The 19,775-nt window shown below is 53.8% G+C and overlaps 1 protein-coding gene across 1 annotated transcript; it reads right to left on the bottom strand.

Moving 5' to 3' along the window:
• Nucleotides 1–7,720: 7,720 nt before the first annotated feature.
• On the bottom strand, nucleotides 7,721–19,596 carry RCN3 (reticulocalbin 3). The gene is given in 8 exon segments (XM_047790068.1): nucleotides 7,721–8,236; nucleotides 8,597–8,796; nucleotides 12,638–12,698; nucleotides 15,137–15,309; nucleotides 16,602–16,804; nucleotides 18,649–18,710; nucleotides 18,712–18,897; nucleotides 19,300–19,596. Coding segments are annotated over 8 exon segments (1,275 nt in total). The 5' UTR covers nucleotides 19,582–19,596; the 3' UTR covers nucleotides 7,721–8,128.
• Nucleotides 19,597–19,775: the final 179 nt, after the last annotated feature.

The raw sequence follows: 19,775 nt of genomic DNA, 5'->3' as shown, positions 1-19,775 counted from the left end.
CTCCTGTCTTTCCAGGTCTTTGGTGACACACACTTGCGTTTTTTCACCCAAAGTGAGGTTTCCCTGCCCCTACTGTTCTATTCAGTGAGCAGTCTCCACCTTTTCTTTTGGTAAAAGGTCTTAGAGTTCCCCTTGTGGCTCAGTGGTAAGGAACCCGACTGGTATCCATGAGGACTCAGTTCGATCCCTAGCCCCGCTCAGTGGGTTAAGGATCCGGCATTGCTGTGGCTGTGGTGTAGGCTGGCAGCTACAGCTCTGATTCAACCCCCCTAGCCTGGGAACCTCCATATGCCACGGGTGAGGCCGTAGAAAGACAAAAAAAAAAAAAAGTCTTATCTAATGCCCAAATGAGACTCAAAGGGCCAGGACATGTCCTTGACTGCTGGGCAAGCCCCTGTCTGGTGCAGGACTGGGAGCCCCCTAAACGAAGCATTGCCTCCATCAGACACTTGTAGAACCTTCCTTTGGTCCACAAGAGCCCTTACACCCCACTCAGGAGCGCCCAGTCCCTAGAAAGTAGCTCAGGTGTCGCTGACATGAAAGGCTCCCTCGCCTCTGGGCCTGTCAGTCTACGGTCTCCTTGCGTCCTTCCCACAGTCTTAGAAGAAGGATCCTTGCGCCCGCTTCAAGGAGAGCCCACTGAGACTAAGCCAGCTTGCCTGAAGTCACACTGCTTGAGGCCAGAGCTCAGCCCGGGTTCACCCAAAGGCCACCTACCTCCCCGCACATGCCCAGTGAACCAGTCCTTCCAGCCTTGGCATCTTCCTCGCTAGGTCCCCATACTGCCCCCACAGACCTCTCCCGCCCCATCCCCTTTATACCCAGAATGATTCAAACCATCCCTCCTTCCCAAGAGCCCTCAGCCCCCCACCTGAGGGCTCCAGTCCGGCTCAAGTGTGATGCAGACCCCAACCCCAAACCAAGTCTTAAAGATGTAAGAATGGGAGTTCCCATCGTGGTGCAGCAGAAATAAATCCAACTAGGAACCATGAAGTTGTGGGTTCGATCCCTGGCCTCAATCATTGTGTTAAGGATCCGGCGTTGCTGTGAGCTTCGGTGTAGGTTGCAGACGTGGCTCGGATCCTACGTTGCTGTGGCTCTGGTGTAGGCCAGTGGCTACGGCTCTGATTTGACCCCTAGCCTGGGAACCTCCATATGCCGCGGGAGCGGCCCAAGAAATGGCAAAAAGACAAAAAAAAAAAAAAAAAGGATCCAGCGTTGCCTTGAGCTGTGGTGTAGGTCACAGACACCGTTTGGATCTGGTGTTGCTGTAGCTGTGGCACAAGCCAGCAGCTGCAGCTCTGATTAACCCCCTAACCTGGGAACCTCCGTATGCCGCGAATATGGCTCTAAAAAGCAAAAAAAAAAAAAAAAAAAAAAAAAGATGCAAGAATGGAAATCCTTGGAGTTCCCGCTTTGGACCATGGGGATCAGTGGTGTCTCTGCAGCAGCAGGATGCTGGCCCAGCACAGTGGGTTAAGGATCCAGCCTTGCCACACCTGCATCGTAGGCCGTAGGGCACAGCTGAGGCTCAGATCTGATCTCTGGCCTGGGGACTCCATGTGCCTCGAAGCGGCCAAAAAAAGAGTAACAGCAGCAAAATGAAAATCCTGGATGTCCACCCGGCACTAATTCACAGACACTGCAGGGAGGGCAGGGCGTCGTCAAGATCTTGGCTCTAGGAGACAGGTTCCCTTTAAGGTCTCAAGGGAGGGAGGAGAGGAGGCAAGAGTCAAACCGCAGCCTAACCTGCGGCAGGAGGTGGGAGGGGACAGGAGGTGGGAGGGGACGGGAAGTGGAGACAGATTCTGCAGCAGAGCTTCCCTAGATGCTAAAAGTTCAGAGCAAGAAACGTCTAGGTGGGGCTTATCCTGGGTGGGGTATGCCTGCGAGTGGCTCCAGTCTCGACCAGCCCACAGACAGTACTTTCAGACAATCGTAAATACTTCTTGAAATTGTTATTTATTGCTTTTTAGGGCTACACCCACAGCACATGGAAGTTCCCAGGCTAGGGGTTGATTTGGAGCTGTAGCCACTGGCCTACACCACAGCCACAGCAATGTGGGATCTGAGCCGCTCCTGCAACCCACACCACAGCTCATGGCAACACCTGATCCCCAACCCACTGATCGAGGCCAGGGATCGAACCCGCAACCTCATGGTTCCTAGTCGGATTTGTTTCTGCTGTGCCACAACGGGAACGCTTGTAATTTTTTTAAGTTTATTGAAGTATAGTTGATTTACAATGTTGTGTTTTATTTATTTTTTGGCCACACCCGCAGCAGGTGGAAGTTCCCCGGCCAGGGATCAAACCCTTGGCACCATAGCAACCTGAGCCACTGCGGTGACTGTCACATCCTTAACCCACGGCAAAGGGGACTCCTACAATGTTGTGTTAATTTCTGCTGTACAGCAAAGTGATTCAGTTATATATCTGTATTTTTCTCATATTCTTTTCCATCATGGTTGATCACAGAATACGAATATAGTTTTCTCTGTTATATAGTAGGACCTTATTCTGTATTTTGTGGCGGGGGGGTTGCATGACTATGATTTGTCAAAATTCATAAACCTCTACACCAAGAAGAGTGGACTTTATCTGAATTTAAATTTTATTATTTATTTTTCTTTTTCCTTTTTTTTTTGGTTTTTCTAGGGCCGCTCCCGTGGCACATGAAGGTTCCCGGGCTAGAGGTCTAATCAGAGCTGTAGCCTCCAGCTTACACCACAGCCACAGCAACGCCAGATCCTTAACCCACTGAGCAAGGCCAGGGATCGAACCCACAACCTCATGGTTCCTAGTCAGATTCGTTAACCACTGAACCTTGACAAGAACTACTATTTTCTTTTATTGTAGTCTTTTTTTTTTTTTTTGGCTTTCTGCCTTTTTTAGGGCCACTATCTCAGCACATGGAGGTTGCCAGGCGAGGGGTGTAATCGGAGATGTAGCCGCCAGCCTACACCACAGCCGCAGCAACACAGGATCTGAGCCGCATCTGTAACCTATGCCACAGCTCACATCAACGTCATGATCCTTAACCCACGGGAACTCGTGGCAGGAGTTAAAATGTGCAGGAGTTCCCGTCGTGGTGCAGCCGAAATGAATCTGACTTGGAACCATGAGGTTGCGGGTTCGATCCCTGGTCTCGCTCAGTGGGTTAAGGATTGGGCATTGCTGTGAGCTGAGGTGTAGGTGGTAGACACGGCTCAGATTCTGCCTTGCTGTGGCTGTGGTGTAGGCCAAAGGCTACAGCTCTGATTAGACCCCTAGCCTGGGAATGTCCATATGCTGAGGATGTGGCCCTAAAAAGCAAATCTATAAAATAAAATGAGCAAAAGATTTTTTTAAAAAAAGTCGCGGGGAGAAGCACTAAGCGTGATCACGTGCCAGACAGCTTGTCATCATACATTTTTCTGCTCAAATAGTTTATTGCTGTTTATAGTATTTTTATTGCAGAAAAAATTTTTTTCAAACGTGCACTTCCCCAGAGGGCTACAAATTTGCTCTACTCCTTCCTAAACCAGTTTGCCTTCATCCACTAGGAGGTGGTATGCCATCATAATTAAAAGCCTCCAGTCATATTTCAATTAAAATTCCAACCCTCTCGCAGATAACAATTATAATCTCTGGATGAAACAAAACTACTACTGTCAAGGTCTTAGCTGAAGTTAAATTAACCTCGACATATTTTAGCCATGTTCCTTTTATTTATTTTATTTTTATTTTTTTGTCTTTAGGGCCGCACCCGCGGCATACAGAGGTTCCCAGGCTAGGGGTCCAATTGGAGCTACAGCTGCTGGCCTATATCACAGGCACAGCCACGCCAACTCCAGGCATTTGAGTAAAGTCTGTTTGCCAGTCCGTGGTGGAGAAGGTTCCTTTGTGTTGAGTCCCCCTCACCCCCGTTCTTTTCTTTCTATATGACCATGTTTTGGGGGTTTTTTTGGCCACCCTTCAGCATAGACCGTTCCTGGACCACCGATCAGATTCCAGCTGCAACTGCGACCTACACCGCCTCTGCCCCAGTGGCAGATCCTCTAACCTGCTGTGCTGGGCTGGGGATGGAAACTGCGTCCTGGCGCTGGCTGCAGAGATGCCTCTGATCCCGTTGCACCACAGCAGGAACTCTCTGTGTGACAGATTTCCCTCGGGTTTCTCTTCCACAAAGATGACAACCATCTGACATTTCCCCACTCTGACGTAAGAGCACAACTGCGGTCGCATGGACAATTTTGTCACTCTTCCCTGTTCTTCCACACAAGAGCCACAGAGCCATTCAGAAGCCACCACGAAACCATAAAGAGCAATTGAGCATCTCTAACCAGCAAAAAGATGCCTTTGGCCTTGGCATCCACCAACCGGGCTGAATTCTGGAATGGGGCTTTGGGGGATTTTTTTCCCCCCACCCCACAGCATATGGAGTTCCGGGGTCAGGGACCAGCTCTGAGCCACAGTCTCAACCTAAGCCACAGCTGTGGCAACATCAGCTCCCTAACCCACTGTGCCAGGCTGGGGATCCAACCTGCATCCCAACGCTTCCAAAAAGCCAGTCATCCCGTTGTGCCACCGTGGAAATTCCACTTTTAGTGATTTTTTTTTTTAATGAGAGTAGCAATGTTTATTTCAGGTTCTCTCTTGGTTTTTGGGTTTTTGGGGGTTGTTTTTTGGTTTTGGTTTTGTTTTTTTCTTTTTTTGCCACATAGGCAGTATGCGGGAATTCCTGGGCTAGGGACTGAACCCACACGGCACAGCCGCAACCAGAGCCACAGCGGTGAGAACGCGGGATCCTCAACCCTCTAGGCTATCAGAGAACTCTCCACTCTTGGTGATTTGAGGGACCAAGTGGAGCCTTTCTCTTCTCCCTTGAAATGTCCTGCTTTCAGACAAAAACACTCAGGTTTTCTGTGTGTGTCTGTGTGTGGCCCTTTCCATAATTTGAAATTAGTCTGTAAATTAAGGAATGGTACCAAAACAATGCAAAATGAAGAACCCAAGCAACAAACAGAAAACCCTAAATAAACCCTCAAGTTTGCTCCTGGGTTTTCACACCTCAAGAACCATCAACTCAACCCCCACATAACGAGACTCCTAAGAGAGCAGCTGGATCCAGACTAACAACACGAGAGCCTGCAGGGGATGGAATTAACACAGCGAGGGTGGGGGACGTGGTGCGCAGAGTCCCAGAGTCACCCTACCTAACCCCCTTGCATAGATCCCAACAGGGACTGTAGCCACACATGGTTATGATAAAATAGCTTCCCCTCAGGCAAGGGTTCATAGCTATAATCAGATCACTTATCCAAACTGTGCCCGAGGAGTTCCCACTGTGGCTCAGCGGTAATGAACCCAACTAGTATCCATGAGGATGAGGGTTTGATCCCTGCCCCTGTTTTATGGGTTAAGGATCCACCATTGCTGTGGCTGTGGTGTAGGCCGGCAGCTGTAGCTCCAATGTGACCCCTAGCCTGGGAACTTCCATGTACTGCACCTGTGGCACTAACAATAGCACCCATAACCACACAAACGAAGCCTAAAACCAAAAATGCGCCCAAGAGCACTTTCTTTAGGGATAGTTGACAATATTCCCTTTTTTGTGTTGTTTTGGCTTTGTTTTTTGGGGGGAGGAAATGTTTTTTTGGCTGACCCACAGCACAAGGAGTACCCAGGCCAGGGATCAGATGTGAGTCACAGTTGCAATCTACACTGCGGCTTCGGCAACAACGATCATTTAACCCATGGTGCCAGGGAATCGAACCTATGCTGCAGGTCCTGCTGATCTCACTGCGCCACAGCAGGAACTCCACTCCCCAGTTTTCAAAGGTAGAAATGCAAGACAGACAAAACACCAACAGCACACGAAAATGCCAGCATCCGACAAGAAACAAATGAACCAGCTCATGAATCAGAGGGAAAAAGTCCAGCAATTATTTCCTCTCTCCAACAGGGCACCCGACTCCAAACTGGCTTATTCTGGAGGAAAAAAGCCCCCCACAGAAGGAAAAGTGTCCGGCTGAACACATCGGAGTGACTTACCCTACTGCAGATGCCCATCGGCTCCCGCATGAATGTCTTGCTCCAGCTGCCAGGTGCTGGGGTGGCCGATGCCACTTCAAAGGGAAGAGCCTCCAGACATCATAATCCTGGCCTTCGGACCTTAATTGAAAATCCCCAACGAGGGCGAGGCTTCTGGCTGGCTTCAGCAAAATCGGGACTGCTCGCCCCAGGACAGGCCGATATTATTGGTGGGACAAGGCACATTGGTGTCATTTCGAAAGAGGATGGACTTGCGTACCACCCTCCCCAGTGAGAAGCCAGGCTTCTTTTATACTAAGGGGCGGGGCGGAGGGGGGGACGTCCTGGTTCCCACCAGGCTGGGGGGAGGGTGCACCTTTCTCCCACCTGCAGCCCTTCACAGGTGGACCTGGTCGGGAGGTTTGGCTAAACTCAGGTATTTTAGCTTAATGCCCATTACCTGGAAGGCAGGTGCCCGGAGATGGGCCATTGTGTATAACTCAGCTTATAAGCAACATCCCTCTAGGGATTAAGTTGTGATGGAATAGAATACACACCTTTCTTTTGCTTTTTTTTTTTTTAGTGCCGCACACATGACATATCAAAGCTATATTCTTTTTCAGATTATTTTCCATTACATGTTATTATAAGATACCAAATATCGTTCCCTGTGCTGTGCAGTGGGATCTTGCTGTTTCTCTCTTCTATATATGGTAGTGTGTATCTGCTAAGACCAAACTCCTAATTTCTCTCTCACCTTTCCCCTTTGGTAACCATAGGCTTGTTTTCTGTGTTTGTGACTCTGTTTCCTTTTTTTTTTTTTTTTTTTTGAGTCTGTTTCTGTTTTGTTTGCTGTCTTTTTAGGACTGCACCCGCGGCATCTGGAAGTTCCCAGGCTGGGGATTGAATCAGAGCTGCTGCGGCTGCCGGCCTACACCACAGCCACAGCGAGGCCAGATCTGAGCCATATCTGTGATCCATACCACCCCTCCTGACCACACCGGATCCCTAACCCACTGAGAAAAGCCAGGAATCAAACCCACGTCCTCATGGATACTAATTGGGTTTGTTCATCACTGAGGCACAATGGGAAATCCCTCTTTTTTTGTGTCTGTTTATTTGTCTTTTAAGGCCGCACCTGCGGCCTATGGAGGTTCCCAGGCTAGGAGTCAAATCAGAGCTGTAGCCGCCGGCCTACACCACAGCCACAGCAATGTGGGATCCAAGCTGCATCGGTGACCTACACCACAGCTCATGGCCACACCGGATCCCTAACCCACTGAGCGAAGCCAGGGATCAAACAGGAGTCCTCATGGATACTAGTCAGATCTGTTTCCGCTGAGCCACGATGGGAACTCCGTATTTGTGGACTTTTTAACGACTTTTTAACGTTCTGGCCGTTGGTGTGAGGCGGTGCTGACTGCGGTTTTGATCTGCTTTTCTCTAATAACTAGTGATATTGAGCATTTTTTCCTGCGCCTACGGGCCATCTGGATGTCTTCTTTGGAGAAGTATCTATTTAGGGCTTCTGCCTGCTGGTTTTATTTTTTGTCTCCAGGAATGACCTCAAACCCTGCGCAGTGCCCAGAGCCCCCTGGGCAAATGCCTGTCCCCTCCTTCAGCTCACAGGTCTCCCCAACTCCCAGCACCTTCCTCTCCCCGTCGCAGTCCCCAAGGCCCCTGTCACCCCTCAGAGAGACACACAGATGAGGCCCCAGCACCGGATTTTATTGCCTCCCTGGCGGAGGAGGTGTCCTTTGTGCAAGGGCTGGGGACAAGGCCAGTTCAGGGCCCCCAGCCAAGTGCTTCTCGTCTGCATGGGGTGAGGCTCAGATTTCAAGCTGGGGCTTCGTGGAGATTCTTGGAGGCAGAGCTTGGCATGGGGTCCTTGGTCTGGGCTGGGAGACTCTGCCAGTGAGAAGTGGGTGACCCCTGGGGGAGTTGTGAGGGGCTGTGGTGTCTCAGGGAGAGAGGCTGACTCGGTGGGTCCGCCAGAGCCCAGGGGCAGGGAGACGCTGCGGGCTGGGTCTCCATCCACGGGAAAGGGCCTGGCCTTGGGGGTCCCTCCCTGGCTCAGCCCACGGGACAAGGCGGCTGCAGCAGGTGCCCTGGGGCTCAGAGCTCATCGTGGTGACGTGTCAGGTCCTCACCGTAGTTGGTGGCCTGGCTGCCCACAAACATGTTCCAGTTGCCCAGGATCTCGGCCTTGCTCAGACGCCCATCCTGGAAGGGTCAGAGGTCAGGACAACAAGGGAGCCTGCCTGGGGGAGCCCTCCCTGAACCTAAGGATTGCCCCCGGGTCCCTGTTCCTTCTCTCTGGGTCCCCAAGCCCTCCCTCTGGATCCCTGTCCCCTCCGCTCTCTGGGCCCCCGTCCCCCTCCCTCTGGGTCTCTGTCTCCCCCTCCAGGTCCCCGGCCCCCTCTGTCTGGGTCTCTGTTCCCCCTTTTCTTCCCCTGCAGTGCAATCTCTGTCCCTTTTTTCTCCAGCCAAACATGGATGCCCCAAGCCCCCGGCGCAGGCTGTGGTCACTTCTGCACCCAGGGCCGGCATCACCCCCAGCGCCCCGAGGGCCCGTCCACACACCTTGTCCGTGTCGCTCTCGTGCAGCAAGTGGTTGGCTTCCACCAGCGGCTGGTCCTGGGCGGGAGGCAGCACCCAGTGGCCGACCTCACTGCCGTCCAGCTTCCCGTCCTTGTTCAGATCCCGGAAGTCCCGGAACTGCTCCCGCTCCGTCTGCACCCACGCCGGCTCCTCCTCCCCAGGCTCCGAGGAGTACAGATCCGCTGGGGGGGGAGGTGACATCGAGCAGGGGGGACATCAGGGGCAGTTTCCGGGGCTTCGCAGCCTGGCACTGACACTCCCTGACCCCAGGACCTCGGGCCACCCACCTCACTTTCTGTTTGCCTCAGTTTCCTGTTTAAATGGGCTTTAATGACAAAACCTGACGTAGGTTATTCTGCACGTGAAACTGACTTCGTTGACTCATTGACCTTGGATAGACTGAATCAACCAGCACTTTGACTCAGACGCACCTGAAATAGTGCGACCCTCATGGGCTGTGCTGACACACAGTAGGTGTCCACAGGAAGGAGGGATTGTAAGCAGACAGGGTAGGGGGTCCCCGAGAAAGGGAACCAGGAATGGCCTTTTTTTTTTTTTTTGGCTGTGCCCTTGTCATTCAGAAGGGATGGAACCTGTCCCACAGCAATGACCCAAGCCATAGCAGTGACAATGCCAATGCCAGATCCTTAACCGCTAGGCCACCAGGGAACTTTTTTTTTGAGGAATGACTTTCTTGACATAAGAGAAGCCATTTTGTGATCTAAGCCTGGCAGCAATGCTTGTCCTTGAACAGAGCTCAGGAGTTAATGATTTTCAGGGAAGGGAGGGGAGGGAGGAAGAAGGAGAAGCAGCCAAGAAACCCTAGATCAGAAATAAAATAGAGTTCCCATTGTGGCGCAGAGGAAACGAATCTGACTAGTATCCATGAGGATGGGGGTCGATCCCTGGCCTCACTCAGTGGGTTGGGGATCTGGCGTTGCCGTGAGCAGTGGTGTAGGTTGCAGATGTGCCTCAGATCCAGCGTTGCTGTGGCTGTGGCTGTGGCTGTGGCCCTAGGCCGGCAGCTGTAGCTCCGATTGGACCCCACGCCTGGGAACCTCTATGTGTCGAGAGTGCAGCCCTTAAAAAAAAAAAAAAAGAATTGACAGAAGGAAGTATTTTATTGCTTGCAGCAAGTAAGAACACCAGGGAATCTTTCCCCAAAAGGCAGAATTGGGGAAGTTTAAAGCTAAAGGGACATGCATATTCATGAAGGGACTTGGCCAGAGGAGAATTCAGCTTAGAACCGGGGCAGAGGACAGAGGTCAACAGAGGCAAGCTTTAGCCGATTGGAGTGGGGAGGGTCAGCATCTACAAGCCATGTCTGCGACCCCAGCTCACGGCAATGCCAGATCCTTAGCCCACTGAGCAAGGCCAGGGATCGAATCCGCAACCTCATGGTTCCTACTCGAATTTGTTTCTGCTGCGCCACGATGGGAACTCCTGTCTCTCTGTCTTTTGGCTCGACACCCACCAAGAGGCGAGCACAGTTTTCAGGTCATAGGATGAATGAAGATTTTTCCGGCCAAATAACAAGAGAGCCTCTAAAGCTACATTTTGGGTTTTGGGGCCGGTGCGGGGGGTGTTTGTTTGGCCACGCTTGTGGCCTGCAGAAATTCCCAGGCCAGGGACTGAACCCATTGCCACAGCAGGGACAACACAGGATCCTTAACTGCTGGGCCACCAGGGAACTCCTTAAAGCTTCGCTATGAACAGCTCACCACACTCAGAACAACCCTCAAGATTTCAGCTAAATATTTGCAAACCTCTTCACTCTAGAGGCCTGAAGATAGATTGGGAAGACACTATGACAAGTCTTTTTATATGAGACAAAGCCACCATAATTAGGACAGAATGCCTGCCTCTCCTGGGGGCAGTAAGGGGGGGCCCAGAACAGTCCAGAGATTGCCCTCTCTTTTTTTTTTTTTTGCTTTTAGGGCCACACCCGTGGCATATGGACGTTCCCTGGCTAGGTATCCAATCAGAACTATCGCTGCCAGCCACAGCCACAGCCACGCCAGATCATGGATACCAGTTGAGCTGTTACTGCTGAGTCACAACGGGAACCCCCCCACCTGCAATCTATTTTTTTGTCTTTTTAGGGCCACACCCACGGCATATGGAGGTTCCCAGGCTAGGGGTCGAATCGGAGCTGTAGCCAGTGGCCTCCACCACATGTGGCCTCCACCACAGCCACAGCGACGCCAGATCTCAGCCGCATCTGCGACCTACACCATAGCTCATGGCAACGCCAGGTCCTTAACCCAGTGAGCAAGGCCAGGGATTGAATCTGCAACCTCATGGTTTCTAGTTGGATTCGTTGGATTCGTTTCTGGTGAGCCACGACGGGAACTCCGGACAGACACCCTTTTGTCTTTTTTTTTTTTTTTCCTGCCATTTCTTGGGCCGCTCTCATGGCATATGGAGGTTCCCAGGTTAGGGGTCGAATCAGAGCTGTAGCCACTGGCCTACTCTAGAGCCACAGCAACGCAGGATCCGAGCCGAGTCGCAACCTACATACACCACAGCTCACGGCAACGCCGGATCCTTAACCCACTGAGCAAGGGCAGGGATCGAACCCGTAACCTCATGGTTCCTAGTCAGATTCGTTAACCACTGCACCACGACGGTAACTACGGACAGACCCCCTTTCGGATATTTAGCCACGCACCCACTGATGGGCAATGGATTGACCATACATGGTCTTGCCTGGTGGGCGCTCTATTATCCCCATTTACAGATGAGGAAACTGAGGCTCGGAGAGGGTGAGGGGCTTGTTCCTGGTCACAGGGTTGGGGGTGGCAGGTGGGGGCAGGCAGGCTGGCTCTGGTCCTGTCCCAGGAGCACCACCTCGCCCACCTCCTCTGACACCCACCCCCCAGTCCAGGTCACGGCCCATGGCGCCCTGTCAGTACTGTGCCGTGGCCTTCCTTGTACCATTCAGCAGTGATGACATTAATGTGGGGGGAGGACCCTGGTGTCCTGCCCACATCTATGTCCCCAGAGCCCCCACAGGGAAGGCAGGGCAGCAGCCTGGGTGTCAGCGTGGGACCCTGGGGTCAGCCTGCCCGGACACAAATCCTGCTCCACTTCAGGCAAGTATCTATCTCTGCCTCTGGGCCTCAGCTTCCTCATCTGTCAAATGGGCTAATAATACCCATCTCAGGGTGGCTGTGAGGAGGAAATGCATTTACAGGATGTTAACCACTTAGAACCAGGTCTAGCCCGTGGGAAGAAACTGTGTTTATCAGCTACTGCTCTTATTCAACTGTGGTGCTCCACACTTTCTTACCAAAAAGAGAGAGAGATGAGAGAGATTTCTGTCTTCCCCCAAGATATAAAAAAGTAAAGGACACTTAAAAATGTCTTGCCTGCGGGTTTGTTCCACGAAAGCATTCTGCAGAGAAGTGCTTTCACATGCCAAAAACTTCCATTAAGAGCCTTCCCTTCAACCAAATTCTTCCCCCCCCGCCCCAGGACAGGGAGAGGCCAGACCAAGGGGGAAATCTGGGGGTGTCTCAAGGGTGCCCCCAGATCCCGAATAACAGGAGACACCCTGTGTGCTGTGCAAATTCAGGCAAGTTCAAGACAATTTCCTTGAAGCTCTACCCCAACCAAACACAGCACCAGAACCCCGATTCTGTAGAAATTCCAGACCCTCCTAGGAGGGGACCTAGGCTGTGAGACTCTGCTCTCTCCTCAACCATCCACATACAGTAGGTGCTCAATAAACGTTTCCTGGCCCTGGCACACCGTAGGTGCTTGATAAATGCTTTTTTGGTCTGGCACATGAAAGGGACTTGAGCAATGTCTCCGGGGCCTGGAACGTGGTCGGGGTTTGATAAAGATTTGCTGGGCCCAGCAGAGGCACCTGCTCAGTAAATGTTTGCTGGCTGGACGGACCAGGGCAGGCGCCCTGCCTGCACTTCAAAGGGCCTTTGCTCTAATGGCTGATACACATCAGCCGCCACCCAGGCCCAGGAGAGGGCAGGCGTCCCGGGGAGGAACCCGGGGCCCACTCACCGATGTACTCCTCCACCTGTACATAGCCGTCTTTGTTCTTGTCCAGATCCTCCAGGGTCTCCTGGGAACAAAGTGACGTCAGGACTCCCAAGGGGGCTGGACCCCTAGGCTCCTCTCTCTGGGAATCTCACTCTAGGTGGCTCTGGGCTGGCAAAAGAGCAGCTGGGCATCCCACTCCCTGGGGGGCATGTAGGAAATTGGGGGGCTTCCCAGGGTCCTCAGTGGGTGGGGACCAGGCCACTCAGGTTTCCCATGATGCACAGGCTGGTCCCTGACAACTTTCCAGCGACCCTGTCCCAGGGCAGAAGCCTCTTTTCATTCGCAGCAGAGCCTGGACCCTGATGCTTTTAGCAATCAGCATGGTGTTCCGGGGGGATCTTTTCTTTATTTTTTTAGGGCCACAGATGTGGCACATGGAAGTTCCCAGGCTAGGATACAAATCAAGCCAACCACAGCCACAGCCACAGCAATGCCAGATCTGAACCACGTCTATGACCTACGACGTAGCTTGAGGCAATGCTGGATCCTTAACCCACTGAGCGAAGCCAGGGATCAAACCTCATCCTCATGGATAGTTTCGGGTTTTTTTGTTTTTTGTCTTTTTGCCTTTTCTAGGGCCGCTTCCCCGCGGCATATGGAAGTTCCCAGGCTAGGGGTCCAACCGAAGCTGTAGCTACCAGCCTACACCACAGCCACAGCAATGCCAGATCCAAGCCGCATCTGCAACCTACATCACAGCTGGATCCTTAACCCACTGAGCAAAGCCAGGAATGGAACCCGCAACCTCATGGTTCCTAGTTGGATTCGTTAACCACTGCGCCACGACGAGAACTCCAGTAGTTTCGGGTTCTTAGTACTTTTTTCTTTTTTGCTTTTTTTAGGGCCACACCCGCGGCATATGGAGATTCCCAGGCTAGGGGTCCAATCGGAGCTGTAGCCACCGGCCTACGCCACAGCCACAGCAACGCGGGATCCGAGCCTCGTCTACAACCTACACCACAGCTCACGGCAACGCTGGATCGTTAACCCACTGAGCAAGGGCAGGGATCGAACCCGCAACCTCATGGTTCCTAGTTGGATTCGTTAACCACTGCGCCACGACGGGAACTCCGGGGACAGTTTTAAATGTATTAATTCATCTAAAACCTATAACCACCCTCGATGTAGCAATCGCCATCAGTACCACTGTTTTTACAGATGAAGAATTACAGATCCAGAGAGGTTAAGTAACTTGCCCAAGGACACACAGCCAGGAAGCTGCAGGGCTGGGATTTGAACGCAGGTCTCCTGGCCTCAGAACTCTGGATCCTAATAGGCTTGCCATGGACTCTCAAAGAAGCTCTGGCAATGGAGACATAAGAGAGGGGTTACTGGACTTCCCATCATGGCTCAGTGGTGAACAAATCTGACTTCTATCCGTGAGGACACAGGTTCGATCCCTGGCCTTGCTCAGTGGGTTAAGGATTTGGCGTTGCCATGAGCATAGGTCGCAGATGCGGCTAGAATCCTGTGTTGCTGTGGCTGTGATGTTGGCCAGCAGCTGTAGCTCTGATTCGACCCCTAGCCTGGGAACCTCCATATGCTGCGAATGCAGCCCTAGAAAATAATAATAATAATAATAATAACAGTAATAATTTGTGGAAAGTTAGGCATGGTAGAGGTGGGTCTAAGTCCTTCTGTAAGAGTGAACCCCAATGTTAACTATGGGCTTTGGGTGATAATGATGCGTCAGTGGGTCCATTGCCTGTAACATAGGTGCAGTCCCCCTGTTGCTCTAAGACATGTACAGCAACCCCTGTGAGCGATGCTGACCGTGGGGGATGCGTGTACAGGAAGGGGGTACAGGGGAAATCTCTGGACCTTCTGCGCAATTTTGCTATGAACCTACAATAGTTCTAGAAGTTAATGTCTAATGGGAAAAAAAAGAGAGGAGGAAAAAATTCTCCCATTCTGAGTTCCTGCTGTGGTGCAGTGGCTTAAGGATCTTGTGTGGCCACAGCTGGGGTGTAGGTCACAGCTGCAGCTTGGATTCAGTCCCTGGCCTGGGAACTTCCACATGCTGCAAGTGAAGAAAGAGAAAGAAAAAAATCCTCTCACTCTAGAATAGAGACAGAGCTGGCAAAAAACCCATAAAGGACTAGAAGATGGGGAGCCAGCAGGAATGGCCTCAGCATGGACACCGCATGTCGAGGGCTGGGGTTTTCCTGGGATTCAGCCAAGATGGGGGCTCCCTAAGGCACTCTCGGGGGGATATAGTTTTCTGAAGGCAGGCTGGATGCCAAATGTGAGCAGAGAAAGGGGGAGGCCATGCCACCCTGGGAGCTTGCGGGGGGCCAGGGGAGATGTTGCCCCCCCACACTGATCTGGGGTCCCTGGGGAAAGGGCGGGAGGACCAGGCGACGGGAGCCCCAAAGGTGAGCACCACGAGGCTATCCCTGGCATCGGACGCCTGGGTCCTGGGAAGAAGGTGGGCGGCAGGGCTCCTTGGGCCCCACTCACGGCGATCACGATGTCCCTCATGTGCGGGAACTCCTCCGGGTGCAAGAAGGCCGTCAGCTCCTCCCGAGTGGCCATGGAGTCCCCATCCTGGTCAGCCACCCGGAAACGCCGCTCGTCCCGAGCCAGCATCTTCTTGTAGGTCTCGGCATCCTCTACGTCGTGAAATTCTTCACCTGGGGGAAGAGGGCTCCTGTGAGATGGGATTTAAGCCAAAGGGAAAGAACTCAAGGGAGTACAGGGCAGGGAAACCACCACCAAATGAATAATAATTAATAGCAGCTACCTTGTAGTGAGAGCTTCTGATGTGCTAAGCTTTTTTTTTTTTTTGCTTTTTAGGGCCACACCTTCAGCCTATGGAGGTTCCCAGGCTAGGGGTCGAATTGGAGCCGAAGCTGCTGGCCTATGCCACAGCTACAGCAACTTGGGATCCAAGCTGCGTCTGTGACCTACACCACAGCTCAAGGCAGCGCTGGATCCTTAACGCACTGAGCAAAGCCAGGGATCAAACCTGCAACCTCATGGTTCCTAGTCCGATTCATTAACCACTGAGCCACAGGGGGACCTCCTGATGTGTTAACCTCTTTATCTACAAAATTGCAATCAGCTCTCACAAAGAGTGAGCAAAGTGAGTGCTTTCATTCATCCTCACTCAATGAAGGAGAAAAACGGCTCTCAGAGAAAGGAAATCACTTGCCCCAGGTCATGCAGCCAGGAATGATGAACTCTGAGTTGACACGGGCCCACTGGGCCCTGAAGTCACGCACTGGTGCAGCATACTGACTCAGCTTGCTAGACAGAGAGCAGAGGAAGGCCATTCTCAACACAAGGAAGAGCAAAGCATAGAAGTGTAGAGGTTTGAAGAGCAGGGTGAGTTCAGGGGAAACTGCAGAAGATCCATTTAGCTGGGGCAGAAAATGCAGCAAAACAGAGGGCTGGGTGAGGCTGCTGGGTGAGGAGTTCCCAGGTGGGGACCCTGGGGAGCCAGGGACAGTGAGCAGGGGAAGGTCAGCATCAGCTCTGAGGGTGGAAAGATCCCTCTGGGGGTGTATGAGCGACCGGATGCCGGAGGGGGCTTGGGTCAGGGTCCAGGAGGAAGAGAACAAGAGCTGGGGCCGAGGGCTGAGGCAAGGGAGGGAGAATCGAGAGTCAGCCAGAGTAAGTGGCTTTGGAGTTCTCGGGATGAGAGGTCAGAGGTCAAGGGTCATGTTGATAGGGCTTGGGAGGTAAATGTCCCTGTCAGGGATCCAAAGTTCCCCAAAGGGTGTCAGAATGAGAAGCCAGAGATCAGGAACTGGGGGGGTTTCAGGGTGATGGGGTCCTTTCTAGAAGCGAGCGGTTCCGGTCAAGGGTCAGAGGTCAAATACCAAGGATCTAGTTAACGGGCTTAAGGTTCTCAAGATGAAGATGCCAAAAAGGTCCCAGTCACGGTGTGTGTGGGGAGCAGGAGTCCGGTCTCGCCACGTACCAGGCTCATAGTGGCCGTAGGTGGCATTGCGCAGCTCCTCCCAACCAACACGCCCGTCTCGGTCTGTGTCGTACGTGTTCCAGGCCGAGCTCACTGAGTCCCGTATGTGCCGCTGCTGCGTGTGTGCGATCCACGCGCGGAGCTCGGCCAGCGATACCCAGCCGTCCCCGTCCCCGGCGCGGTCCATGCGGTCCACAATGCGCCTGCGAGAGCGGGGGGGGGCACGCCTCAGTCTCGGGCCCACCCCCCGCCCCGCCCTCTCCCAGGCTCTCGAGACCCACCCCCACAGACGGCTGAAAATACGGTACCCGAGTCGCCGGGCGGGGAAGGCGCCTGTCAATCATGGGCCCCGCGCACCATGGGCCACGCCCCCTCCGTCTAGGCTCAGCTCCAGGAGTGATAACGTGCTCTCCTTCCCAGACCCAGAGGGCCTCTGGCTGGCGCTGACGTCCACTCCACGCCCGCTTGGGGGAGGGGCCTAGGGCAACCCGAGGTCCCGCCCTCCACTCTGGCCCCACCCGTCAACCTTGCACGTGCTCCGTTTCGCCCTTGATTTGGGGTTGGGGGCAGGGGACGGGGAGTCACACTGCGCCCCTCACCCGCATATGCCCCGTCCCAAGACTGGCTCTGAACGTCGACTGCCACGGCCCCATGTGCTCCAGACCGCTCCCGGCCTCTCGCCCTGGCTCTGCGCCCCTCCCCCTGGCTCTGCGCGTCTACAGGCCACCTACCCCTCAAGCCCCGCCCCTGCCCCGCCCCCTCCCTGGCTGCGCGCGTCAATTTCAGACGCTTATCCCTGCAGCCCTGAGATACACCTCGACTCGCCCCTTTCCGCTTTCCCAGCCGTTACCAGGCTTTGCCCTAAAGCCATCAGCCCCAGCAACGCAGGCTCGGCTTCCACCCTCTCCTCCTCGTGCTCCAGCCTGATCCTGTGCACCTCCACGTCGCAGGTCAAGCCCCTCTAGGCCACACCTCATGCCCCTTCTCTCAGGCCACGTCTATAGGCTCCCAGTCCATTTCCTCTCCACTGGCAAGGCCCTGCCATTGATCTGTGTCTTTCCCCCCTACCGCTAACAGACCCTCCATAGAGCTCTCCTTCCTCTCACTGTCACAATGCCCTCCTCCAGCCCCACCCCCCGCGACCCAGTCCCCAGGGTCAAATTTGAGAGGGCCCTGCCCAGGTCGCTGACCCCCTCCCTCCCCAAGGTTTGAAGCTGTGGTTAAAGAGGTTGGGCTTTAGAACCAGATATTTAGGTTCAAATCCTGCCTCCTCCTCTTGCTGGCTGTGTGACTGCTGGCAAGTCACTTCACCTCTCTGTGCCTCGGCTTCCACCTCTGGAAAACGGGGGTAAATAATAGAACCTACCCTACAGCGTGGATGTGGGGATTCAACGAGCTAAGCATCAGAAAGCACTGAGAACAGTGTCCAGCTCTGTAGTAAATGCGACCCAAATGTGTTAGCCTGTCACTGCCCTTCCTCCCCATCCCTCCTTCTCCCGACCCCATCCATGCACAATATCCCAGCCAGCAGACCTGCCACCGCCACCATGCCCACCTTGACTCTGTCCCCCTAGTCTCTCGTCTCCCTCCCGGTCCATTGCAGTTACTTTCTCACTGGGCTCCCTGCTTCTTGCTCCCTGTAGTCTGTTTCCTGCATGGCAACCTTGGGGGGGGGGGAGTCTGTTCAACCCGAGGGCAGCTCACATCCTCCTTTTGCTCAGAGCGCTCATCTCACTCAGAGAAAAACTTCAATCTTCACTGTGGTCCCAAGGCCCTCCGACCTGACCCCTTGGTTGTCTCTCTGCCACCCCCTGTTACACTTCTCTCTCTTCCAGTCTCTTAGGCCTCACTGATCTTCAGACGATTATCAGGCACATCAGGTTCAATCCTGCCTCAGGGCCTTTGCACTTACAGTTTCCTCTGCCAAGAATGTGATGCCCCCGTATACCCCCATGGCTCAAAGAATATCTTTTCACTGAGGCCTCCTCCCACCTCTGTCTCTAAAATTACAACCTTGAATCCTCCTCCCCTTCCATCTCTTTCCTACCCCAGACGGGCTTGGCTTTCCTCTGGGCTGAGTTGGTCGAATTCCTTGGCCACGTCTCGTCCCTAGAAAAGCCTCATGGTCATATTGGAAGTTCCCATGAGCGTCATCATGAGGGGCCTCGCTCAGGGGGGCCGCCTGGTGCACCCTCCCCTGGCCATGAGGGCCGGCTTCAGGGGACGGCTTCCCGTGGGCTCCGCGCCTGAGCAGCAACAGCAGCAGTAGAAGTGACGGTCGCCACATCGTCAGTTCCTGAGGAGGGGTGGAGGCTACAAGTCAGGGTAGTAGCCTGGCAGAGATGGGACAGGAGATGGGGGTGGGGCAACCTAGGACAGGACAGAGAGTTGGTCGCTGGCTGCCAAGGTTTGGGCTCAAAAAGGGATGGTATGGGGAAAAGGGAGGTGGGGTTCTCAGAGGTAAAGCCAGCTGTGGGGGCCGAATCTTCTGAGGAAGTCCCAGAGCCGCAAGTGGGGGGATTCAAGCGGGAGACGTGGCGCACTTCCCACGCACAGCTCAGGGCGCGGCGGTGGCCAGGTAGAAATCATGCAGGCTCCTGGGCATCACTTTCAGCCTGGTCCGCAATCCTCCACCCAAGTGGACCCTAACCGTCCTCCCTGGGCAGGCCCTCCGCCCTCGCCCCCGCCCCCCCTTTACCCAGTTAGGCTGCTTCACTTCACTCTGCGTGCTCCACGCTGCGTTCTCCAAAAAGATGCCCAATTTGGCGGCTCTCCCAGCTGGCCCCGCCTCCTGCAGCTCAGAGGCCCCGCCCTCAGACCAATGAGCGCTCCTGACGGCCCCAAAGGGCGTGGCGGATGGGAGCCGGGAGGGCCACCCGGCGCCCCTCGCCACGTCGACAAAGGAAAGTGCGGCCCGGGAGGACGGCGTGGGCAACGCCGGAGTCCTGCGACCCAGAGAACTACAACTCCCGATAGGCATCGGGGGACCCTGCCCTACTATCTCCGTTTACTCTAGCTGCAAAGTCTCACGGGAGATGTATTTTTGCCCCTTTTGTCCGCATGTTTTAAGAAAGAAGAGGCAGAGGAGAGTCGTTCCTTTCCCTCAAAGAGGAGACACCTTTTCTCTTCCGCTCCAGTAAGGAGTCAGGTCCGACTCCAGCCAAGGATTCCTCA

Source organism: Phacochoerus africanus, chromosome 8 (assembly GCF_016906955.1).
Source record: "Phacochoerus africanus isolate WHEZ1 chromosome 8, ROS_Pafr_v1, whole genome shotgun sequence".
In the NCBI taxonomy this organism is placed as follows: Eukaryota; Metazoa; Chordata; class Mammalia; order Artiodactyla; family Suidae; genus Phacochoerus; species Phacochoerus africanus.
The sequence above is the reverse complement of the archived record's forward strand: the minus strand, read 5'-3'. Positions and strand labels throughout refer to the sequence as shown.